The sequence below is a fragment of the Brachyistius frenatus genome, unplaced genomic scaffold (genome assembly GCF_029030835.1).
Source record: "Brachyistius frenatus isolate BFR_SWC_R1_liver_20210118 unplaced genomic scaffold, ASM2903083v1 Contig_35, whole genome shotgun sequence".
NCBI lineage: Eukaryota > Metazoa > Chordata > Actinopteri > Embiotocidae > Brachyistius > Brachyistius frenatus.
Window position 1 is genome coordinate 485982 of NW_027210634.1, and position 27171 is coordinate 513152.

The window sequence follows — 27171 nt, forward strand, 5'->3', positions numbered from 1 at the left end:
TCCCGTGAGGACGACGGCTCATTTTGCCTTTCTTTTTTTCAATTTTTGTTTTGCCTTTAGACGCTGCAGTTGGACGTCAGGGAAAGTTTCTATTGGTTGAGAAAGGAAGGGCTAAGGGTTTGAATAAACATTTGATCGTACTTATGGAAACTATTCATAAACCTTGCCCTCTTCACCACCTTTACTTTGCATAATCCTGAAGCCAAAGATGGAGTTCAAAACGTCTGTGGTAGACTGCAAGTAAAACTGCTCTGAGAGACAGAGGAGTGGAAGAAAAATGCAGCTAAAACAATTGCAGTAGACGTGCCTTGACCCGATAAACGGTTCATCTGTGAAGTTCTGCCAACACTCCAATCATGTAGTGCTGCATCTTCTCTCAGCTTGTCAGTGTTACCTCTGAGAGCAGCAAGGTCAAGGGTCAGTACCTCTTTTGACTCAGAGGTTAGTGGACAGTGTGAGGATGGTTCGCCGATCGATTGTACTCGATTTATTACTCCAGGCCTTAATAAGATAGTTGATGCCTCTGCCTCATTTAAACGGAGGCTTCCGTGCTCATACGGCACAGTTTGTGAATCATATATTGAGACATTAACAGAGTTAGACAGAAAGGATAGGTCCAGAAAAAAAAGAAAAAAAAATGGAGAGGTGATTAGTACAGGAAAATTGGTAAGGCAGCTGGAGGAAACAGATGACTGACATTAGCGAGGATTTGTTAGCAATTAGGCCAGCGCACACTGGCGATGGAGAAGAGGAGAGCGGTGGTTAAGCAAGTAAAAAAGCCAGTGAGTTGTCAAAAAGAAAGAGATGGAAGAAATTAAGAAAAGTTATTTTTCTTCATAATATATATATAGGTAATGGATTACTTCCAAAATTGCAGGAATACATGTATAACTGTGTACATCGATATGAATTCCAAAAAAAAGACCCACAAAGCCTTATATATATATGCACATACACAATGTGCATACGAAGCTGATTTGAAAGTGGTGTCGGAGTCAATAAAGGATGCAACCTTACAGGAAGGTCACAGCTCAGAGAAACTCTCCAGAAAGCTCTACAGCGTCTACCCCTGAACTCTCTCTGTTCCCGTTAGAGGGAATAAATAGCCTCATTATTCCGCAAGGCACTCGTCATCCATCCCCGTGTGTCGCTTCCATTGTTTAAAAAAAAAAAAAAAAAAAAAACTCCTATCACATTGCCGTGAAGCCTCTTCATTCCCTCTGTCCCCAGGACCATACTGTAAGAATTATTGGACATTAAAAATTTTCCATACATTATAATTTGCTATTTGTCTATTGAATAACGTAGAATGAGTCACCGGATGATTTGTTTTGCCTGCGGAAACAAATATTAAATTCAAAAGCCTGTGTGTTGTTTACAGCAGGTGACATTTAATCCCCCAGACTCCACTGAGAAACAAGTTGTCAGTTTACATATCTTAGAACATGTCAGTGTGCTCTTTTAACACAACTATGAGGCAGTTAGCTCATAACCTTTTTACTGCTCATTAGTCATTTGCATCCCTATGCCACCGCTCTATTCACTTAGCACTGACAGGATTACTTTTGATGTACACATTTTCTTGTAGAAGAAGTAAAAATCTGGCAATGTTTATTCTGCTATTTCACATTTGAATCCACACTGACCTTCCCTGCGAACATAAACGAACATCCACTTGGTTGTACTTCTAATCTGCGGCACCTTCTTCAGTCTTCTGACCCTCTTGACACATAAATGCCTCTCGGAACACCTCCCTTTGCTCATTGCTTCATTGGTCCAGGCTTTGTGGAGCATATCAAGGGTCTCCGTCACCGATTTTTAGAGTTTGACAAAAAAAAATGTGATGTGCGCTCTCTGCTCAGGTCCATGGTGCCATCACATGTACACGTATCATTAGTGACAAAAACTTTACTGTGCTCCGCTCGCGCGAAACAGAAGCAGTCTCGGAATATTTCATCATCTTCATACTTGGTTGACAATTTAAATGAAAAGTGACTAAGCCTTTAACGTTTTCATTTTTTCTTTTCTTTTCATAAAGTAACAATGGTTTGTTTTAAAAGCAGGCTGTTAAACAATGTCAGGCACGGTCCATCCATTAGCTGTACCTACTGCCTCCTTAAGGTGGTTGCCGCCCCTGATTAACATGGTGTTCTTTCATTATATCGGTCCGTCTTGCACTGTAAAAGACCCTTGGTGGCATATTGAATATAATGACACTGATATTAATTAGCGATTAACAGAGCAGAAAGCCATAACTTCATTTTTTTTTTTTTTTTTTTTTTACATTTATAAAACCGTCATCATTCAGCCAAATAACAAGTGCATCATTAAATCTTGCCCTTGACTTGGGGACTGCCTTGCATTTTGCCTATAAGTGCAAATCTTAACAAGTGAGCGTAGAAATTGATCTGTTTTACATGTATTGTGCATTCTTTTACAATTATTGATAAAATAACTTTCAAATGTTTGTTATCGACTGAACAGGCTGTGATTTTATTTTTACAACTAAATCATACATGATCATAATGTATTCATTGTGATTTCCCTGCTCAGTGTGGATTTACATCTATATCTAGAATACAACTCACAGTCACCAGAAATAATGAATAGTGATAGTAATACTGTAATTCTAACCTTTCACAACAAAATGACAACACATTGACCTAAAGCAAAGCAATGCTTATTTTATTCATTCAGCGATGACCCCAATATCAGGGAAAGTAGCATTTCTTTAAGGCCTTGTGCAGCTCTTTACAGTCAGTATCTGCCCACAAGCATTGCTCATACTGCCTATTGGCTTTCTACCCGGCAGATTTCCTCCATCCAGCTTTGCCCACTGATAATTATAAACCAGAAAACCATTTCATGCCTTAGTACAACCACAGCAGTTTGCTAACATTACACTTAATTCCTCATCATGACGCAGTGTACAACTTTAAGCATGTTTCTGCAACTGTACTTCACACAATTGCTGCCATAGTAATTGGATTCACATGAAAGGGGCTTTATGAAGCTTAGGTAATACTTTGGTACTCGACTATTCACGAAATACTTGGAAATACAAGCGAAATCCTTGGAACGGCCCAATACTACGCACTTTAAATTCATATACTGCACTTGATAAATGATGTCTGTCTAAGGTCATTGACTAGTGCCTCTCACCTTGGGTGTGTGGGTGCTACGTATTGTCTCCTTCGTAACCTTCCGCCTGCTCATTGAACTCAGATACATTAATATCTTTTAAACAGAATCTTACATTCAGAATGCTTTTTCTCTCAGCATTAAAAGCGTTACATCTCTCTCGAACAGTTTGTCCTTTACAATTTATACTTACAAATCACTTAATTCATACTCTCTTTGCACACCCTGTGCAGATAAACGCAGATGGATATTTCATACGCATATTCATATATGCATGAGGATGTGTTTCATGTGACCGTAAGCGTATTTACTCGTCTTTTACTGCATCTCTGGAGCAAAAGCACCAGAGATGTCTCACTTGACTGGGAATCTTCTCTACTACTACTATATTTGGTGGCATTTCAGGTGTGTACATGTACACTGAATTAAATTAAATGTGTTGATTAATGTGCCAGCACAGGCTCCAGAGTGCAGGCCAACCCGGGGCAACTGATTTAGCTCGGTGTTCAACCCAGTTGCCTGGAAAGACAGTATTGTATCATATGATACCATATCCCACATGACAAAGAGAAATCTTAAACTACAATCCCCTGCAATTTATTATTTAGAGCACATGTAAGTGTTTTCAGTTAAAGCTCCTCCAATACTGCATTCATATTCAATCAATTATTCAAGAGTGTGATTCCTCCTCAGTGAATCTGACACACTGATGCTGGCTGTCCGGGGATCCAGACAGACAGACAGACAGCCAGCCAGCCAGCTGAGGCCTTGCCAATCAGCCGTGATGCTGACACAATGATGCCTTGGCCTCCAGCTCTCCCTCGGCTTCTTTCAGGAGGGTATGCTGTCTCTGATTGGTGCGGCTGTACCCTGGCGGAGACTCCATCTGCACTAGATTGCGGTGCTGGAGTAGAGATAGCTGCAATTTGCAGCAATTTCTCCCAGTAATTTCGATATGTATGAGAATGAGAGCAATTCGTGGCCCTCTCCACAAGACCCAGGTACTTTATTTGAAGCCTCTCATCACCAGCCTAACGGTATGTTCTTCCACCTCTCTAGTTATGCTGCCACCGAAAGCCTGGTTGGGCCCATGCTGCACACGAAGCTCTTTTTTTTTTGGGGGGGGGGGGTATTTGATCTTCCAGGAGATGTAAAACGTTATGTGCAAAATCTGCTCGTAAAGGAATGTTGAATGAGCACAGATGGGATGATTGAACATTTGATTGAGGAATGATTGAGTAGATCTCCTGATGACTGACAGAAAAAGGCCCCAGTTTCTCGCCATATAATTCTCTTTCTATTTTGTTTCTTGTAATAATTTAATTCATCATTTGTCGGTTTTCAATTTAAAATCACACAGCTCTTTTTCAGTGCTTCGTTCTTCATGCCTGGTCAGATGACAGACATCGGAAACAACATGTAGATTAACAATTCATAAATCCTAGGGTTACCTCCACTGTTATGGGCTATAATGAGCGCATAGTTGATGTCCGGGCTGCGTTCTCCTGCATTGGGAATAAAACTCTAAATAAGGAGTGACGCTAACTGTGAAAAGCATGCTTCTCTCACTGAATTAAATATACATCTGACACCCTAGAGCTACTTTACACTGTAAGGGTTGCTGCCTCTCTGAGAATCTCTCAATTGACTTCATCTCATCATTAACTCATGAGCTCAATCCTGGCAACGATTCTGCAACCAAAGTACATTTAACCGGTCATTATAAGCCATTATAAAACTGTCTATTCTTCGTTTTAAATGCTGCAATCTGGTCTCATTTCAGCCTTATTTTCCTATTAATCAGTGCGTTGTGTTTTTTTTCTAATCCTCTAAATGGTGAGAAAAAGCCTCTCTGTTGACAAAATTAATATTTGAAGGAGAGTGTCACGACTTCTTAAAAAGTCATTGAATTCTAATGACGCCTGGTGCTTAATTAAGGCTGAACTTTTAGCAACCTCATTACAAGCAAATAGCGCTGGAGGGTCTGAAGAAGTGTCGGCCCCGTCAGACACTGTACCTCTCAAGCCCCTCATTACTTTGACCCTGGAATCAGAGAGAGGCTTTGGAGGGCCATCGAGCTGCCCTTGCCCGGCCCGTAATGGTGTCACGCATCTGTGATCAAAGTCTTCCTGGCATTTCAGTGTTCTACTCGGTGCTTATCAAGCTTCGCTCCATGTCATCTCTCTCTCCGTAGTTTTCCTTCTCATCTAACACATTCTCTTTGTTAAGTTAGATTTGCAGCTCAGCAAATTTCTTTATGTATTTTCCCATTTTCCCACCCATAAGGACTCAACCTATAGGGGCGGCTTAAGACGTGTTTGGCTTTTTTTTGTGTGTCCTCTTTGCTCCTCACAAGCCCCCAAATCATTACCATTTTTTTCTAGACTGCGTCCAAATTTAATCCCGTACGTGTCAGGTCCATTTGTAAATATATTTAATACCCAAGTGGATTCAAATGGATATATGCTAATTGATCTTTTCATGTAATCATTGCAAATCAGGGCAAATTTTAAGAGTGTCAACTGTGAGTTGCAGCTAGAACAGGAATGCCATGGCATTTATTAATCAGCAATAAACACAGAGTGATGGCAAATGATTCAGCTGTTCACATATTTGTATTATTATTAGTAACTTGAGCTGGTTAAGGGATTACCAAAATCATTACAGTTTATTCAAGTTAGATTCATCCTCTTGGGACCATTCATGTTTGTATAATTTAAACTAATCCATCAAAAGGTACTTCTGTTATCGCTAAAAATGATGATTTTCCGCAACTGTTTGTGAGTTAAATGGTGCATTCTGCATCTACTAGTATATTTTAATGATCTCAGTTCTCATGGATTTCTTTAAACAGTATTTATGCATGCTGGATTCAAGCATAGGTTTTGACAGGTCTGTTGTTAGAATTTGTGACTTCTTGTGGAAGCATGAATAACTGTGTTACACTGTATGTATGTATGCTGTGATAAATTTATTTAATTTTCTTTTCACCTTCCAACATAATTGCGTCTTATGCTGCTGAACCTTGAAGCTTCGTGCACACCCAGTGGATCTCTATGCCGTCTGTTGCCAGTCCTCCTCGTCAAACTGGGACTGCTCTGCTCATTTTGTTTTACCTGAGAGCACCTCTAAATATTAATGTGGTCCTCTCCCTGAATTACAGCCTTGAAGGCCTGCCAAATCTCTCAGCAGTTGTCTACTGGCCCCCCTCCCGTCTCCACCTTCCCCTCTGTGTCTCCCTTCACCACACTTGGCTCCGTCTTTCCACCCCGAAGGTTAATTTCTGATGATATCAAATGTGATGGGTTGTTGGCTCTCATTCTTCTCTCTCATGATTTTATGACTGTAATCCTGCCACTTGAGCAAAATAGCCTCCTTTATTTTGCCTGGTGGATGGCATTTGGAAGCATTTAGTTTCACAAAGGCGTGAGGTTGAAAGCAAACCTGAAATCTAATACTGACATCTATCTGCGCTATCGAGCATTGGATAAATTAATCTTAGGTGATGCTGGCCAACACTGGCATGGTGATAACTTTAGAGGTTCAAATTTGTGTCGCCGTGTGTCACCTGCCCTCCTGATCAGTAAAAAGGGTTTAGTCTAGTTTGAGTGTGATAAACAAGCTAGCTGGCTTGGCTTGGGTAGGGACCTGAGCAGTGATGTTAGGGATTTCTGTTGGCAGATTGCTGAAATGTACAAAAAGGATTATATTCATAGCCTGGTGCGAACCAGAGCCAATTTCAGTCCGTGAATATATGGTTCTGGTCACCCTCCATTGGGAATCAATTGCAGTTGATCCATCCAACTTGGCGTAGACTTGGCAGGTTAATTTTAACCAATCAGCATGCGCCGAAACCGGCCGACACTCTGCCACCGCTGCAACTACCTACATCCTGTGTGAACCAAAACGTTTTTTTACAGTATAGCATATTTTTTTAATTGTTTAAATGAACACTGCAGCAGCTTGATGACGTGCTGAGTGTTTATTCTGCGCTGAACACTTAACGTGCGGTGATTTTTTTTTTCCGGTCAATGACAGGTGGAAAAATATTAGCGCTAGTCACTGTCACCAGCCGTCCAATCAGAGTGAAGGAGGGGCGGGACAGACGCACTTAACCACAGACGCTGCTTGCTGATTGGTCCGTCCTTCAGAGGTTGTGTAAACACTAATACGAGCCGAGCTACCAGACTGTTAATCACAGCGAAGAAAACTGAAGCTGTGCGTCAGTCGAATACACTTAAAAAAAAAAAAAAAAACACGAATGAAATGCGTAACTGAACTCCTTGAAAACTGTTAAACATGCTCGCATGGTGGAAAATGTTGGGGTGGGGGGGATTAGCCTTTATAGTGAGTTTATACATGACTACCATGTTATTTTACACTCATGCCATCAAAGGCACTATTCACATATACCAGAACATGTGTCAACAACCAAACTGAATGTGCATGAAGCTCATTGTCAGTAATCACTGCACTGACATGTTGACATGCTCTTCTGTGCTCAGTTATGTCTGCATGAATTATTCCTCGAGCGGGTGCAATGTTTCCTGCATAATATATCTAAACAGGACGTCAATAAAACAAGGAAATCCCACATGGACGTTACGGGTGAAACGCTGTGATGATAAGGAAATAAACATGGAGCGAGTCTGTGATGAAGTGAAATAGTTATTAAATACATAAACCTGTATGTTTTCTATATCAGGCAGTAACAGTATATCAGGCATGTCTACTGAAAACACTCTGCGTTGTTCGGTTGAACTGTGGCAGAAATGTGAGTCGGAAAGGAAAACCACATTAGTTTTAATCAAGACTTGTGGCTCCATCCCTTTACATCATTGTGACCTGTCAATTAGCTTTGCATCATGCATGTTACACCAACCCCTTGCCTACTCTTCATCTATTAGAATAATGTACCCACTCATTAATAATAGTCATGATTAAAAAATACAGAGAGGATGAAGAGGTTTTCAAAACAGACGACAGCCTCCATGGAAAGAACTCACTCACAGCAGCAGCTGAACCGTACAAACATGCAATTAAATTGCTCTGGCTACATTATCAGCAACATGACCGTCCTTCTACGTCTTACTGTGAGCCCACACTGGCAGCAGCAACGAGAGACAAAGCAACCGGTATGCTCTGATTTTAAATGAGTGCTGGGAGATGTGGTGCAACGGGGAAGGGAGTGACAGCTGGCGTACGAAAAGTCGAGCAGAGCTCCACTTTAAAACAGCAGAAACGTGGTGGTAGTCACGGACACCTCAGAGCAGCTGCATGATGGATGCATTTGTAAAGCTATTATTAAAATTAGCATCAAAAATGAATTTCCAGCAACTAAATAGTTCTATGGTTAGATGTATATTAAGCACTGTCACCTGTGAGATAGCAGATATATAAGCACCCAGAAAAATAGCTCCTGACATGAATTAGGCTGCGTGTTGCACCAGAGAGGGTACGCTAAGTTTGTTACTGAAAAAAACAGAGTAAGTAAAAAAAAACGAATTCACAAATTACCAATTCAGATAATGAGGTAAATGTCATGAATTAATGTTTAAAATAGTTAACTAGAAGGAATGGAAACATGGTTGATGAAGATGACTAATGGACAAACAGTTTATATGGCTAAAAGTATCAGCTAAATAGTTAGAATACGTAACAGTGATGGATAAAGAGTTGACAGTTTAAATATTATGTTGTGAAAAGCTCAAATAATAATATGGGTAAATAGTTTAAAAAATTTCTAATTAGCGAGATTAACATAAATGTAATGTAATGTTGCCCACATCGAGCTACAGTAAATATTGACAGTTCCACTGTATGAACAAAACATTGTAAGAATATCTAATTTCATGCTACACTCCACCAACCAGTGGAGGCAGATGGCCGCCCACCTCTGAGTCTGGTTCTGTCGGATGTTTCTCCTTGTTAAAAGGGAGTTTTTCCTCCCCACTGCTGCTCATGTGGGAATTGTTGAATTGTTCATTTTCTCTCTCTAATAGTGTAAGGTCTCGACCTTACTATTTTAAGCACCCTGAGATGACCTCTGTTGTGATTTGGCGCCATATAAATACAATTAAATGAACCTTTATATAACTAAAAAGTTTAAAAGGGTCCAGTTCAAATGAATATATTTGAGCATGACATCACGGTTTTAGTTTTATTCATTAAATAGAAAGACTAGATGTCTTATTAAATATGAAGCCAATTAATTCTTGTTGTGTTGTATCTATAGCCTTCGGGCCTTCGCAGTGACAGAGTCCAACATACTGTCGGTTGTTTACCTGTGTATTGATTATTCAGCCTCAATGCTGCATAATTTTAGCTTCCGAGTATGTGTTGTTTACTGTATATGCACTGCCACACCAATGTTTATTTGTGTATTTTAAAGTTGTTGTTTTGTTTTTTTAATTACTGCACAATTAAGCCTTCATTTAGTGTCTCTCCATTCATTATGCTATAATTTATTTTGTGTGCCTCAGTAATTGCTTGTTATACAAGTGCATCTTTTTGACTTATGGGAACGCATTCTAAATTAAGTTAAGTCTTGTATGAAACCTTGTGGTTTTACACCCATGTGGAGTTTTCCTATAAGAACCTATACCCACCAGAATTAAAAGGACTATCTAACAGATCTTTTATGTAATAATTAAGCAGCTGGTACTGATCTATGCCACTAGCAAACACAAGCTGATTCATACTATCTTCACTCAATGCATTAAAGGCTGCTAACATATTGTATTTTGCCACTTTAAGCAGATAAGAACCACCAAAATACCTCCTTCCACTTAAAGCTCTTTCATTGCCCTTGGTTGAAGTACATGTGATTTTTTTTTCTTTCTATGTTTCTCTAACACTTGATAGCTCCATTGGGCTGCAACCAAAACAGCTTTGCTTTCAACTGCTGTGATCTGTTGCTCTGTATGTTCACACTGTCCAATTAAATATGACCCCTGACCTTGAGATAATAATGAACGACGCCCAGGTTTAGTGATTTAGAAATATCCTAATTGTCTTGTGATTATTGGACTGTCATGTCTGTGTTAAAAGGCATGTATTATCTTTTTTGTTTTCCCTTACTGTCATCCTACACACCAATCACCTGCAGTCATGTCGAACCACCCCCGTCTCCGGCACTGTGAGACAGCTCCCATTAAATCCGGACCAGATTTAATTCGGTTGCAAGCGCTGGGGGTCAGAAATATGCAGCTCGGCGAGCGATTGTCTACGCAGAAACCCATTAAGATCGAAAAAGAAACAATATGTATCAATAATATAATTGCAAAATGTACCTATCTTCAAAGATGAAGCGAGTGACTCCTGAGAGCAGTAATGAGGGCGCTGTGGGCAAAGTGAACAAACATTCCCAAGATCATTATTCCCAAGTTAGACGCAGCCCGGGGAACGGCGCAGTGTGTCTGCCGCTGAACAAATAGTGCCATTGAAGTGTTCATTCAGCTAAAGAATATTCTCTATTCAGTCTTGAAATGCTTTTGAATATTGTGAAATCAGCCTCTTATGCACTTGTTCTATCAGTCAAAGTACATGCATGAAGTGCCCCTCTCTCTTTTCTGATCCTCAGCAAGAGAAGGGGCCATATCTTATTTGATCTACAGCTTGTCTGAACATTCACCACTCATAGTGAGAGGTGAGCTGGTATGGGTAAAGCATTTGAACTTTGCACGATCTGTATTTTTGTAACTGGGGGGATCAAGAGCTCATAAGCTTCAAAGGATACAGTAGAAAAAAGCATGTATTAACTAGACTATCCTCTCCAATAGCCAGCCTTATAAAAAAAATTTAAAAAAGAAATCGAAGTCCCTCACTAGGGATTAAAAACAAATACAGTGTCCTCCTCTTTATGATAAATAGCATAGTTTCTAAAAAATAAAATAAACTGACAGCCTTGACTTGGTATTTTGCAAAGGGAAAAGTTGCAAAAAAAAAATGGCATTGCAATGTCAGAGGTGTGACAGTTAATCACGGAATTCTTTTGCTTTTTGTCCCACCAAATGTCACAGTTGGCTCCGAGGGAGCGGCAAGCCGGAGAGTTCTTGCACACACCTGTCTCTGTTTTTCTCCCTGCACTCCTATCTTTTGATGACAGGGTTGTGGAGAGGGGGGGGGGCGCGCAGAACTGCAGATAGCGGGCCTTTTGTATTCCCTAAGAGGAGACGACAGCAAGCTTTTCAGCAGACGCGTGTTCACAGACCCCCTCGACCAGCTTCGCCCCCCGATGGCAAAGGGTACGGGAACTGTCCTTGTGGCTATGCGGAAAGAGCGCATCCTCGTCCTCCGCTATCTCCGTAGAATAAAATAGCATGACACGAAGATTAAGCAAGAGGGAACGATGGAAAGGGGGGGAAGGAGAAGTAGAAAGACAACATGTGGAGGTGTGGGGAGGGGGGGGGGTTGAGTTATGGTGGGAAGGCAGTGGGGGGGTGGAAGAGTGCTGCTCCTTTTCTCCTTTTTCTGCTGAAACAGTCTCAGGAGCTGCCCCCCAGCAACACAAGGAGAAAAGCATGATGAATAATTAACTTTGAGAAATGTCACAAACGGCAGAGAACTGTAATCATTTCTCTGTTGGGTTTAGAGATGGGTTTTTTTTGTGTTTTTTTTCCTCTTTGCCCCATAGTGCTGCATGCGATACGCTGTGAAACCCGTCCCCTAAAAGCATCTAATACATCCCTCTACATACTTTTCAAATAAAAGCAAATAAATCATTAATATTAGGGCCTTTTAGCAGTATCACAGAGGCATATTTTAGACGTCCTCTACATTTTTAATCCAGCCATTGATGTCAGTCTCATTAGCTGTAAAAATCACATTTTAAGGAGCAACAATCCCTGGTGGTAATGGTTTAATCAATGTCAGGAAGACTTCAGCTTTGTTTCCTTTTGTGTTTTGGAGAAACACAATACCCCCCCCCCCCCTCAGAATGAATAAAAGATTTTTTATTTTTTTTAAAAGACAAATGGCTGTCTTCATGTTCTAAATAAGCTAAATCTGTTCCTATAAACCTTAGAGCTGTGAAAATGAATTATGGATTATCATGACCTAGTTTAGTGATGTCATTTCAGGTATATATAATTTCTGTTGTCATTTTTCATTGATTTATTCCCAAATTGAACCAATCGTCGTATTAATGTTCATAGTTTAACATTGGCCTGCTTCTTTACTTGCAGCATATATATGGTACTCTTATATCCACCTGATGTGCTAATATTCATAATTCATGGTTTAGCTTGCAGTCGCTGTTTGAACTCCGTGGAAGGCTCTGTACTTTTCTGGCATTCTGAAGGAAAAAACTTCGGCAAAAGAACGTTAAAAGTTTTTTTGCTCCATCATCGTGCAATCACGGTCACTCTAAATGAGATTCCTTATCAGTAAACACATTGATTGTTTAAAAATGAGATGCTGATTGTGGCAGTATTATTTATCTTCTTCTTGGATGACACTGAGTAATTATTGCACTGTGGTACACTCGTGTAATGCAGTGATTCATCGGGAGAATAAAAGTTGAAAGAAGATTGCTACCGATTTTTGAATCTGTCATTTGAAGAGTTGGATGGTGCTATCAGAGGGGCAGGAAATTGCTCGAGAAAAGATTGTAAGTCAAGCCAGGGGTGGTTTAGCGCGCCAAGAGCCCTCAGGACAACAACGAATTACATTCCCACACAATTTCGCCCAGAGTCACAGAAACGGGTATTTTGTGCCCCGGGTTTGCTCCATGTTAGTTTGTGATAATTTGACTAAACACACATTGGTTTATGCATGTAGGAGACATTAAATTTTAATGTTGAAATACTTAAAAAGTATTAAAACTAGATTTAAACACATTAACCCGCTACAGGCTTCACCATTATAGTTATTGCAACTCAGATAACATGATGCGCTCAATGCCTGTGAGGGTCTCTTTTTTTTTTTTTTTTTTTTTTTTAATTTTTTTATCAAATTTTGAACCAAGGTTCATGGAAAGCTCAATACCATACATTGTTAGTGTTTGCTGGTCTTATTATACTGTATGAAAACGAAATAATTTCCCTAGCCTGTGTCATGACTACATCACACCCACACCAAAAAAAACAACCAAAACAAAATAAAAAAAAACATTTGGGTTACTGAAAAGGATTGAAGTAATTGATCACACTAAATACTTGACCTTGTCTCAATGTACATCACGCTGCCAGTTTATATTGAATCCAAATTAATAGATGAATAGCTCGAACCTTAAACATAAATAAGAACGTTTTATTTAAATAAACAAACTAGTCATTTTAAGGTATCGGAATGATCATCGTTATACTTTTTTCAGAGTTATCCTAATAGCATTTTTCCCACAATGCATTTATTCTCGTCGTTTCTTCACTGATCAGATATTTCAAATCTGTAGCTTTAGCCAACTATCTTTAAATGAGCCAAACAGCTTGAACCGGAGTGTACAAACAGAAAGTTTGGCTTCTATTGGTAGATTTAAATGTTTTGTCTCTTGGTTATGTCAGCCTGTCGGTCCACTACTTTTGGACCAAACTGTAATCTCTCAACAACTGTTAGATGGGTTGCCATGCATGAAATTTGGTACGGAGACATTTGGTACTGTGGTTTATGAAATATTACAAAACTAAAAACATTCCTCTCAGCCTTAGCCGTACTTCATGTTTACAGTTAAGTAACAAATATATATTTTACCCCAAACTAGCATGGTAAGCGGGATAGCATGCTGATGTTAGTATTAGATCAAGGTGCTGCGATGCCCATACACAGCCTCATCAACCTTGACCTCACAGAGCTGCTAACTTGTTCCTTTAACAACTACTAATATATGGAAGTGCATTGCTGTGACAATAGAAAAAAAAACAAAAAAACGGTTAATTTCATTTTTTGTTATACATTTTTTTATAATGATATAATAATATAATAATGTTTTGTTATATTTTCAGGTTATTACTTCGCAAAAACTTAAAACTAAATCTTGTTATAACAAAATACTATTTATAATATACGTTATCTATATTATGGATTATTGTTATAAAAAAATGTTTCACGTTATAACTAGATAACTGATATTGTTATAAAATGAACATTTCATCTTCACGTAAAACTTTCATTTTTATAACGTAAAAGCCACGATTGAATGAAACGTTGTTTACTGTAACTTGCATACCTTAGTATGTCGCAATAACAGGCAAATACCTTGTTACAACATTAAAAGCATGTTCTAACATGAAATACATTTTATATTTTAGAAGAATAAACATTTTACATTGTAATGTGATAGGCCCACTGATATGTTTTTCTTTTGTTGTCATGGCAACAATACGCCTCTGCACTAAACTCAAGTGAATTTGAAATCGAGTATTTCGGTTAAACAGAAGTTCACACTATTATTGTATTCCTTTGGCACTGTCACATCCCTTCGTTTTTATCTGTAGTTGTTTCAGAAATTTACACAGCAGCACTACGTGTTTGTAATTAAAGTAGTGTACATCTAATTATTCTCTGACTGTGACATACTATACTATACTGCAGACAGCACATGAAAACACACAATGATATAAAACTCGTCAAAATAAAGGGAATAAAGAAAGCGTAGCCTAACTGCCAATATAAAGCACGTAGGAGGACAGAAGTTTTTTTTTTTTTTAGAATCTGCGCTTAGCTTCTTTTAAATGGCAAATCAGCGAGAAGAGAGAAGATTTCTCTCCCCAACGGAGCAATCAGCATTTTAATACTGAAGCAAAACACCTCAAAATTCTCCTTTGTATCAGAACCCATTTTAAATAACCTAACAATCGCATTTAATTAACAGAGAGTTACACCTGAGCATTTAGATTTTAACCAAAGAAGTCTCTGTTGTTATTTCACTTGTCTTCCTCTTTAATTATTCTGAATTGGAGTCGTGCTGAGATTCTCTGGGGCTTTAATTAGAGACTGAAATAAAGTTATGTAAATACAGTTGGAAGCCTTAGAGTCTTTAAATAGAGTTGTGTTGCATCTGTTACTTTATTTTTATTATTTATGTTTTTTTTCCTGAAAGAGAAAACATCCTAAGTCTGTCTTTTGAAGTTTATCAAATCACTCCGGGGTACTTTTCCCTGAGGTGTTTGTGTGGATTGATACTTTTTCTCAAAGGGCTATGACACGAAAACTATTTCTGCAAATGAGCCATTTTTGTTTCTCTGAAGGCGGGTGTGCAAATGTGTTGCGTTTTGTGTGCATTTCCAAGTGTCTCTTTCTCTGCATATTATGCTCTTCATATAAAAAATTAACAGGGGAACTGAAATGCATAAAGTTACCTGCCGATGAATGTGTTAATGACTGATTCTCCACCTCAAATTCGCTGATCCACTGTGAAAATGAAAAGACCGGGATCAACCTCCCGTTGGGCTAGATTAAATCCAAACTAACTGCCTGGGTCCAGACTGCGAGCTTCTGTCTCGGAATAATAATGGGTTCTTTCAGCTGTGTTTGTCATCAAATTAGCCCTCTACTTCAGACGAGGCACTCTCAGAGTGCAATTCTCTACAACGGTGGAATTCAAATTAGGCGAAAGTCAGTTTGAGGTTTGTAAGCTTTAAAAAAGTGAATGAGGTTCATTTGCGAAGGTGATGATTGCCGTAGGAGGTAAAATGACAGTGTTCGGCTTCATAAAAACACCTTCCTTCCTCTAGCGCGGCTGCTTTCATGGTGATTCTGAGTCACGTTACAAGACTCGGTAAAACAACAGCTCGCTCTCTGTATTTCCAAAGCCAACCTTCACTCCTACCTGTGAAGCCTTTGAAGCTTCTCCATCGGCGCACGCTTTAAATTCATTCTCCTCCAGTTTTATTCTCTCAAATATGCATCGTAATGCTATAGGGTGCATTTGAAGGCATAAGGGAGGACGTTCAACAGAGTTTTGAAGATATTGTTCACTTTTGTTTGTCTTCCTGCCTTGTGTTTTCTGTTCCACGGACCCAGGTAGAGTCTTTCCTGCTTCTCTCTTGCCCGACATACGGTTCTTCTTGTACCTTTGATCAACCGGGGAGACAAAAACCTGCCCTGGGAAGCGGCATCACTCCGACACAGCGGGGGAGACACATAGAGCAGGAGGGGGCAAGGAAGAAGGGATGGAAACCCTGTTTTCCCTCTGGCACTTTTCTGTCTTACACACTCTCTCTAAAGGATTAAGCAATAATTAAAAGATCAGTTCGGGGCATCCGATGAAGTGATGGCAGACTCGAGTCTGAAATAGTTGAGACGTGTGGATGTGTACTGCAAGTCTATGAAGTGGTCTTCAGAAAAAGTTTGTCTTAAGTCATGACTGCGAGCGGAAACATGTTTTCAAGTATTTATGAAAACGTACAGTGACACAAACATGATCTTATCACAAACTGAGGCGGCAAAGAGGTTTTTTTTTTCTCAAAAGCAAAAAATGAATTGAGGATACAGTAATGACATGTACTTTGATATGCAAATACATTTTAATCAAGGGTATATCGCCCATGAAATTTTGGACATTAACGAGCTGGGACCAAAACACATGCATGTAATCAAAAGGGGAGTTACAGATGGGTAACAAGCGAATTTCCTCAAAGTAGTTTTGACCCGAAAAAACTGCACAGCATGTGCAATTACATGTATTTATGTGTTCCTGCTTTAGAATAATTGCACTAATGAAGTCACGTTACACCTGTCTTCCTCCAGCAGAACATCAAATTACCCCTTTCAGCCTTTATATCACAATTTTCATAAATATACCCTGAGAGTAGAGCAGGATTTTTTTTTTTCTCATCATAGATCAGAATTGAAGGGAATTGGAATGATTACTTTAGTGCTGCAGTGAGAGCTTAAATATTCATCCTTTATCGGGGTGTTTTGAATGAAGTCAATTTCAAACACTTCTAACTAATTGGAGCGCAGAATTTATAATTTTGTATAATTCTATTGTGAGGAGGCCAGAGATGTTGTTGACCTTTTTTTTTTTTTTTTTATTGGATAATAAAATTATAACTTTTAAGTTGAGTTTTTACGAGGTATAAATACCTCCTCCTTTGGAAGAATGATAATCATTTGGTTATAAATCCACAATTCAGCTTCTGTTTAAAAAAATCCAGGACACTCCACCATGTCATGAAGAGTTCAAAGCAATTAAAGACAAACAGACGATCGTTACGTCAGGGTATTCAATGGAATTTGGTTATGTTTGGTGCTACCGTCCCTCCAACTGATCCGATCCAGCGCCAACATTTTGTAACACGATTTGGTTGCCCAAAAGTATTCCCACCATCTATGGCTGAAAACCGGTGTTGAAAATTGGTACTGAACATAAACTGGTACCTTATGTGTTTAGTATTGGGAAGTGAACATTGATGGTCAATAGAGTTCTAATAGAGTATGTTGCATTGATGAGGCCAACTATATGGTTCAACCGTAGACTATATAAAAATGGACGTAGCTCTGAAAAATGAGGCCAATGCGGAAGTGCCTTAAGCTGTAATACCACCGGGTGCCACTAGAGCTTGGCTCCAAAAAGCCTCCGGCTCCATAGACTCCCATTCAACGTCTCATAAAATTCTCAGTCAATAAAATTTCTCCAAACCGCTCCACGCTAGCAAGATGGCGACGGCCAAATTCCGAACTCGAGGCTTCATAACGGCCGTTCACAAACCAACTGGTGACGTCACTGCTGCTTGAAGTGAGGCTTTGTGTTTCAGCTGCATGCCGTTGTGAAGAATCGTTAGTAGTGAGTGTAATTACTTAATTTAAGATCACATACGTTGATGGATTCATTCAGCTGGTCTCTCCAGCTTTGGGAGCAGTAATGCACTCTGCACACTTGAAAAGAAACTCTTAATCTTGTTCTGGAAAGAATCCCCACATAAGCAGTAGGAGGGTGAGGGGGGAGACTCTAAGTGGGACAAAAACCATGTTACATTTTACTTCCAGGAAAATGTGAGGCGTTGAGAGGTTGCTGAAATAGCTTCATATTGTTTGCTGAGAACGACGGTAGTACTTCGTAATGGATTGTTTTGGTCCTCATCTTGCTCTTTTTTTCCCCCCCTGCAGGGCTGAAGCAGATCCATGCCCTGTCCATCCAGGGGAACTATGAGATGCGTATCGACTTGGAGGACTTTGAAAATAGCACAGCATTTGCTCAGTACGGTACCTTTGGAGTTGGCCTCTTTTCCGTGGACCCTGATGATGATGGATACCCTTTGACTGTGGGAGACTATTCCGGCAATGCAGGTATGTACTTTGCACAAAAGGAACTCGTTAGACTTTTCTTGCAAGACGTACTGTGCTTGCACTCTTGATTAGTATCTATTTTGGTTTTGCACATATTTTTCATCCTACCTAATTGCGAACAGCAGCGTGTGAACCTCGAGCCACCTTCCTCCTGCATTCTGCCCGCTGAGTAGAATAATAGTGCGTTATTTTTACAGTGCAGTAGGTGTGTCCACTTGTTAATCCGTGCAGACAGTGAGGGACTACTAGTGTCTGCGTCTGTGCGTCTCCCCCCCTCCCACCACCACCACCACCACCCCACCAACCATCAGATCCGACCCAGCTACCCGTCACCTTGATTAAATTACTGCCAATTAATTGCACTGCTTGACCTGCAGCATAAACATAAAACCTGACGTTGAAATGAAGAAGCACTTTACAGAACCTTTGGGGAGCGTGGCGTCGAGAACACGGAGAGAATGGGGACAGATATGAGAGATGCAGCGGTGGAAGACATGCGGAGAGGAAGGAGGAGAGGTGAAAGAAACTAGGATGGAGGAACGAAGGGGACAGGTGCGAGAGAGGGAGAGGTAAATAAAAATGAGGATAGAGATATCTAAGGGACACAGGAGGCACAGCGGTAAAGAGAGTAAAAAAATAAAAATAAAAAAATAAACAGGGAAAGAAAAATGTGTTGTGTGTATAACAGCTTTTTTTGCCCAGATATGGTGTCTGCTAAAAAAAAAACCGTAATGCTCCTGGCCTGTCCTCTTCGTGGCCTGACCTTGAACTCATTTTGCCTCTTGGGGTATTGAACCCAGTCAAATTAAGGGTATTCAAACTCTCTCAGGATGCTCACGCTCCCACGTCAGCTTCCCTCCAGGTACTATTATTAGTAGTATTTTTGCTCTGCTGCGGCCGCTTTCCGATCAGCTGACAGGTGCTCATTTGGGCCGGGAGCAGCTGGATCTTAATGGGCATCAGAGGAGGCTGCCGGCCCCCAGCCACCAAGGTGACATCCAGAGCCTTGTAAATGAGCCTTTAAGTGCCTCTTGTTTTTGTTTTTTTTCCCCCCCTTGCCTTTCTATACACCCTCTGGACATCATCCCATTGTTGACACCATTGAGCTGTTTCTTTTTTTCTTTTCTTTCCCTTTCTCCTCCCCCGCTATTTATTTTCTCCTAACGTCAAGCGGCACACAACATGAATACCAGACGTGCCTGTCAAATTATTTTTTCCCACTGAGTGGTTACCACAGTTGTGCCAAATAGAGAGTAGAGTAGGACAGAGTGAGAGTAAGGAGCTGGGCGGCCTCATCCTGGGCAATTACAGGCTGTTTGATGCCCCGACGAGCTGATAGCCATCACCTGACGGCTGGTGAGCAGTCTCTCATTCAGCTCACAGCTTTCTTCTTCTATCCACCTCTGGTCACAGTGTGAAGCCTGATTTAAAAAAAAGAAAGGAAGGGGCAGAGAGTGAAGGGAAGGTATGGGGAGTATATTGAACATTATGCACTCTTTGAACATCCATTTGCTAAAAAAAAATCTTTGGGTCTACCGCAGTATCTGCAAAACACTGCTTTCATTTTACTCGTGAGCCTCTTAGAGCGGAGGCTTGCAAAGCAGTTATCGATGGGAGAGAATTTGCCAGTGAGAAATCTTTATGTAGTCAGAGATATTTTCAGCTCAGCAGTTTGATTGTGGGGATCAGACTTGCCGCCCAGGCCGTGATTAAGAGCACTTAGGTGATGCAACTTGGCTGTGCCGCATCCCTGCAGTGGTCTTACATCATTGTCATATCCACAACCGCAGGTCGCAGGAAAGAATTCCACTCACATTGGTTATTACGGATTACTTTGAATGCTTTTTGTGCCGGTTACAAAAATACTTAAAACTTTTTTTTTTGTCCATTCGCTGATAGACATCCTAATGAAATCTTTGATGGGTGTTATTGAAAAGTGTAAAGTATAAAAGGTCACCACAGAACCTGTGATGAATTGCCCACAAAGCCATCTGACGTCCCGCTTAAGATAATGAAAAGAAATACCCTGGAGAACTGCGGTGCTTAATTTTTTTTTTTTTTGTCTTTCATCTCTTTGTTTATTCAAATGATTAATTAAAAAGCTGTGGGCTATTTTAAAGCTAATCACTTGTGAGTATGTCTGATAACTGGTTTCTCTTTTCAGATCTAAGGCTATTCTGGTGGACGATGTAAAGGAAATGCAAAAGCTGTTGTTTATATATTTTTTTCTTTTAATCTTCCAGCTGCTCTTGTTTATGAGAGCCTGTTTCATTCAATTAATGGCCAAATACACATCATAAACAGACATCCATATACATCCCAGTATCACAGCAAAGTATGCAATACACCGGCCAGTCCACTCGAAGGCAGTGTGTCTATTTGAAGGTAGCCTATTTGTCGCCGCGACGTGAAAAGTAGACACAAGTCACATCAGACAGGTCATGTGACAGAGGTTATCTAGCGAAGTAGAAAAGCAGTGCAGTCCTTTCGAGGACGTAGGAGGGGCAGGCTACTGGCATCCGTTGCGGACTGTCACCCCGGAGGTCAGGCTAATGCTGCATTCAGATGGAACTCGAGAGCTCGTGGTTACAACGTGGGAAGTTGTGTGCACCGTATGCTTGGCGTTTAAGTGTTTGAGTCGTAATATCATTGTTGCTAGGCAACGGCAATGTGGACGGAGTCTAGAAGCCAGAGAGGCTAAAAATTTTGCAAGCTAACGAGGGGGGCGGTCATGTAATGCAGGAAATGCAAAGGCACAGAGGGAAGAGATGAGGCCGTTGGGAAGATTCTTGAGAAGGCTAATATCGAAGTTACGAAGATGAACTTTACAAATTACAATATATTAGCTTAACATCCAAAGATAATGAATTTCCTTGGTGTCTGCCCTTTCCGTAAATGTTAGCAAAGACGTCACAACTTGCTAACTCGAGGCTTATGGAAAATGTTTAGTTCCGACTTCGTGAATACCACAAGAGGGCGCCGTTTCTATGGATTCTTCACACGTATACAGCGAATACGACCCCATGAACGCAGTATTAGTGTCTGGTAGAAGGCGACATGGATTTCTTTAAAACAAGGTAACTTTGGTGCGTAACCCTAACCACATGTGATTTGGTTTTCCACGTGGTTTTGTTGTCTTAAAGCAGTGACACTGATTCGCTGCTCTCTAGTGGACTTGTGAGTGTTTTACACGCTTTAGTGTCATACCAGGTTGGCATATATCCTACTTTTTGTACGTACTGACACGTTTATATTTCCTTCCAAATTTTAGGTGACTCTCTGCTCAAGCACAATGGAATGAAGTTCACCACCAAAGATCGGGATAATGACCACTCGGAGAATAACTGCGCCTCCTTCTACCATGGCGCCTGGTGGTACCGAAACTGCCACACCTCCAACCTCAACGGCCAGTACCTGCGTGGTCAGCACACCTCCTACGCCGATGGCATCGAGTGGTCCTCCTGGACTGGCTGGCAGTATTCCCTCAAGTTCTCCGAGATAAAGATCCGCCCCACCCGTGACCCCGAGAATAAATGAAACTGACAAAACAGGGAAAGGAAGACATTTTTTGAAACATTACAAAACCACAATTTTCTGACAGCTAAATGGAGTTCCATGTCTTGACATTGTTTGTTCACTAAAAAAAAAACATACCTCTTTGAGTTTAGTTGACTCTGCTGTTCGCCTCGTGATGTCTCTCTTCCTCTTCACCCCTATTCCTCCATCACTCAGATACACCGTCATGCTGGCCAATACAATCCGTCCTGTGGTCCCATTCTGTTACCGTGATGCCCTTATCTTTTTTTTTTTTTTGTATCATTCACTTCACAAAAACAGCATACCAGAGCCCTGAGCCCACTGCGCTAGCTTTATTCAGTCTGACATGGTGGTCCGACCATCCCCTGCAGAATCACACACCAGTGATTTTCTCTCGACATGAAACTCTGACCTCCCATCTGTGCTGACACGGCACTTAGACTGGGGTTCAGTCTCACTGCCCATTGCTGTATAATCTATGAATTGGAGAGGGTTTGCTCCGCTTATAATATAAAAAGACAAACCCTTCAGAAAACATGAACAGGAGACCCCCCTCCCTCCCCGTACAAAGGAAGTTTCACCTGTGAGAAGAGACAGCGCAGTGGTGCACTATGTCACATTTACATCCTTGATCTGTGTGAATGAGACCCAGCAGGGCAGTGGGCAAGAAGTGCCGGGCCCGTAGGTAATGAGATGGAGACGGAGGAAACAATTTGACAAGAGTTAAATTGGTTGAAAGGAAAAAGGGGGTGGGGGGGACAGAGTGACTCAAAGGCGAGAGAGGAAGTGGAAGAAGAGGAGGTGCAGAAAAGATTGGAAAAAAAAGAAAAAAAGAAAAAGAGACAATGGAGGATCTCATTCATCTGACTTGGACCATTAGGGAGCATATTGGGCACTTTGTCTGATCTGCCTGCCAGCTGAGTACTGGCCAACTGATGGAGCACTCGCAGATGGTAACCCAGCACTTTGTGTGTGTGTAGGTGCGCACGTGTGAATGTGCATATGTGTGTGTGTGTGTGTGTGTGTGTGTGTGTGTGTGTGTGTGTGTGTGTGTGTGTGTGTGTGTGTGTGTGTGTGTGTGTGTGTGTGTGTGTCTACAGACAGAGAGAGACAGACAGACAGACAGACAGACAGACAGACAGATAGAGTTCTCCAACACTATCAATTTCCTGTCTCGAGTTCAACTGAGCTTCTCGATTGACTACAATGTTTAGCACAGACAGACTAAACATGATGCATGGTTGGCATGCCTTCACTCTCTCCATCTAAGTAGTTGAAACAAAGCCAGAAGGGTATGTGCTGTTTTAGAAAGGAAAAGCCACAGTCAACCATTTTAAAATAGACCGTTGGAACCGTCCAGTGTGACCCGTCAAGGAAATGCTACATCCCCCCCCCCCATTCCCGCCTCTCTTGTTTGTCCTCTGTTTTGTAATTCTTCTCTCCTTTCTGGGTGATTATTATGGGATTTGTTTGTGTGATACAGTTTCTCTTGTCATGCAAAGAGAGTAAAAGTTGCTGTAAAATAGAGACTTGACGCTCTCAACTACCGTCTTTTTTTCTTTTGAGTAGAAATTCTACAGTGTGTTACGGCAAAGACAAAATTGCCTAGAGCAAGCAAAAAAAAAATAAAAAAGAAAGAACGAAAAAAAACTGAGAGGAAAAAATGAAATATGTTAAGAAAAACCACAACGACAACACACGGGCGGAAAATTCCAGATTTTCCGTCTTTTTTTCTTTCTTTTTTTAAAGTCAGTGAATCAACTTTTTTTGGGGGGATGTAATAAAAGCTTTAAAATATCTGTAGATTTTATTGTACAGTGTGTATGAATTTTAGAGCATGTGAATCTGTTTCTTACTATGCTAAACACAAAGAGAACTTAAGCACATGGACTTAACAAAAATCCACCGGTTTAAAAAAAAAAAAAAGAAATGACGTGAAGCGATATGTATTCACAGAACTCTTTCCTCTCCTCTACCTGACCGACAGGTGGGAGCGGCCTGAGCTGCTCCGACGGTTGAATGATGAGTGAAGAGGAGGAGCGTGATTATCCCTCAAGCACATGCTCGTTCAAATCCGCAGCACAAATTTTTTTTCTGAGGCACAATAATGACAGGGATTTCGAAACCTCTTGGCACGTGAGCTGCCTTCGTGGACATACGCGATCTTTCTGACTCCTTGGCTTTCGGGAAGTCCTGCGGCACTTGGGGAACAGTTTGTGAATGTGGGCTGAAGAGTGTCTCCCCAGCTGACAGTGAGTTAATGTGTAGCGCCGAGCAATGTTGCACTGAATACCTCTGACACTGGAACAGCTGTGAGTTTTTCCTGTCATCACCGGTGCTCGGAAAAAAAAAAAAAAAGGATCTCCCCAGTTTGCTGTGTGTGTGTGTGTGTTTCTGCAGCACCTCAGCCGTGTACATATGTCATGTCCTGGTGGACCACTGCCACCTCTTCTCATCAAAGCACAGACACGTGTTACAAACACTTGCAGATGTTTATTACGGCACAGAGTATGAGGTGTGACAACCTCGGAGGATGGCGACCCATTGGAAATAATCGAATTGTATGAAAGAGAAGGAATCTGTGTGTGTGTGCGTGTGTGTGTGTGTGTGTGTGTGTGTGTGTGTGTGTGTGTGTGTGTGTGTGTGTGTGTGTGTGTGTGTGTGTGTGTGTGTGCGTGCGTGCGTGCGTGCGTGTCTCTCTCTGTGTCTCTGTGCCAGACAGAGCATATGTATGTGTGTACACAAGTGTGCATCTACAGTGTCTATGTGTGTACACGTATATGCACACGCTTTGGTGTGTGTACATGCCCATGTGCATGAGCCAGACCAGAGGACGGGACGCTGAGTGTGTTTTTGAAGTCATGTGATGCTTATGTACAACTTGCCTCCCCCGCCCCCCTGCTATTTGTGTTGATAACGGAGAGATTTACATAATTATAATGAACTATTACTTATTGTGATTGTGAAACCCATTAGAGTGGACACCACCCTCTGGTACTGTGTTGAACTGCGCTTGTACCCTCGAACCTTGAGAACCCACTCCCAAATTCTGCGTTCACCTCGACACAACGTTGTGCTCACTGTATTTGTTAATGCTATGTTGCCCCCCCCCCCTCCACCTCACCCCCCCTCCCCCCCACACACTTTTATTTTCAGTGTAGAGACATGTATTATTTGCCATAACCCCCTCGCTGTGTTTTCTGATGAGTGAATGCCTTTTCTAGTCACTCTCTCTGCTGCAGCTTGCGACATCTCCTGATGGAAGAGATGACAAAAGAGTGAAATCAGAGGCTCTCATCGTTCCCAGTTATCCCGCTCATTACAGAGCATCAGCACCTTCCCGATCGATCCCCCAGGTCTCCAAAACCTTCTATCTTTCTTACCGTGTACCTCCTTAATTGCCTTAACCTCTGCTGCCACCACCCCCCTCCTGTCCTCCCCCGTCCCCTGCTCCAAAATTCTCCTCTCTTCTCTTTCTGCCTCCTTACTCCCATCCTCTTTATTGCTCTGTTTTTTCCCCCCCCCCTCCACTCCTGTTCCCACTCTCCTCTCCCCTCTGTACTCTCATTCCATCATACCCAGCGCAGAACTAACTTTGTTTTCCGTTCCTTTAATTTTTTGGTGAAGTACTATAGATTGTTTTGCTGGATCTTGATACTGTGTTTTAATGTTCTTGTCGACATTTAATAAACATTCACATTTTATAAATGGGAAACACCTTGAAATGTGTGTTTTCTCACTCACACACACACACACATACACACTCAGCGCCTTCATGCATGCTTAATAAGGAGTGTGGCTGGTATTTCTTGAGTTTGTTATTTTAATCTGAAAAAAATGCTGATTTGTTCGAGCTGAATAGAAACAAGCGGTGAACATTTAGTGAACTTCCACCTATCAAAAGAAACCCGTTAATGTTTTGGAACATCAACCGCAATATAAAGTAGCATGCAGAATGCGCTTGGCTTTGAAAAGCAGCCGAAGCAGGCACAGAATGTAATAAAGCTATAGGTCTTTTGGGGCCATCCAGATAGCTTTACCTTTGTTTGCTGGAGTTTGGGATAACATAAGTTTTGCTGCAAACTCATTGCAATGGAGGTAAATTAAATTCTGTTTGTGGAGCTCTGAGATGATGTCCCAGTTATTCTAGATATTCCTCAGAACTGCAAAAAGTTTCTAAAGACAACTAAAAGGATTTAGCACTGTCTGCCTGTGTGGAGCAGTTATCACCCAGAACAAGATTATACTGTATAATCACATGCCTGGAAATTGGTAAAAAGATTTGAATGAAAATAAAAACAAGTTGGCAAGTGAAGATATCAGAGAACATTAATTAGCTTTTAATTCGTTTTCTCTTTAATTATGTACCATCTTAATATTTCCATAGATAACTGGCTTTGGCTCAGCTGACGTATAAAATGTGGGTGGTTTCCTGCTTTTTTGAGACCAAGCTTCAAGTCATATTTATATGTAGCTTAAACATATTAACGGTCTGAGTAAAAGTGAGTCTAAGGGAAGGCATTTAAAAATGGGGTCATTGGTATTTTCCCTCTGAAAATGACGTCACTTTGTGTCATGGTGCGAGTGATGCAGAAAACCCAATCTGAGTCACCAGAGCATCCGGACTGATCTGTTTGGATCTGTTTGCAAAAATTACATTTCATGTGGGTTTTTGCTGTTCCCACTTTCAAAAATCAATCTGGATTCAATCTGATTATGACAAAAAAACGGATTTGGGCTGGCAGTCTGAACACGGCTTAGCAGATCGGCCACTTAAACCTCTTTTTAACTTGGTTTGATCAGTTATTATAGTGACCAATAGCAGGGAGTTGCTTGTTTGCTGGTTTGGTTTTCACGACCTCCTAAGGGAAAATATCTGACTCTTAATCTAATGTTTTTTTACATTTCCCTTATCCTATCTGGTATTGTGCAGTTAACATTTCGTGGAAGTTTAGTTGTTGTTGTTTTGTTTTTTTTAACAAAAACAGCTGTAAAACGAGTTTGCTGAGACCAGAACAGAAAAGTTTTAGGAGACAAACCAAAACAATGAGCTGAAAGATGCTAAAATATAATTTGGCTCAGTGTTTTAATTTAACCCGTTGTTAATAAAAAACTGGGATGAGTTATGCTTTATGGTATTACAAGATACCATCTAAACAGAATCAAAGCTCCTAAGGAACTGTGATCTACAACTGAAATAACAGCAAGAGGACCTGCTGGGAACGTGACATACTCTGAATGACAGAGCATCTCTACATTCGATAA

The 27171-nt window shown here is 40.9% G+C and overlaps 1 protein-coding gene across 2 annotated transcripts in view; it reads left to right on the forward strand.

Moving 5' to 3' along the window:
- fibcd1b (fibrinogen C domain containing 1b) overlaps positions 1-25621 on the forward strand; it is a 102386-nt gene extending 76765 nt beyond the window's left edge. For both annotated transcript variants that reach the window (XM_069700862.1, XM_069700863.1), the window contains 2 exons: positions 18190-18369; positions 21641-25621. In XM_069700862.1, coding sequence (XP_069556963.1) covers positions 18190-18369; positions 21641-21906 — 446 coding nt within the window. In that variant the 3' untranslated portion in view covers positions 21907-25621. The remainder of the gene's footprint in view (positions 1-18189; positions 18370-21640) is intronic.
- Positions 25622-27171: the final 1550 nt, after the last annotated feature.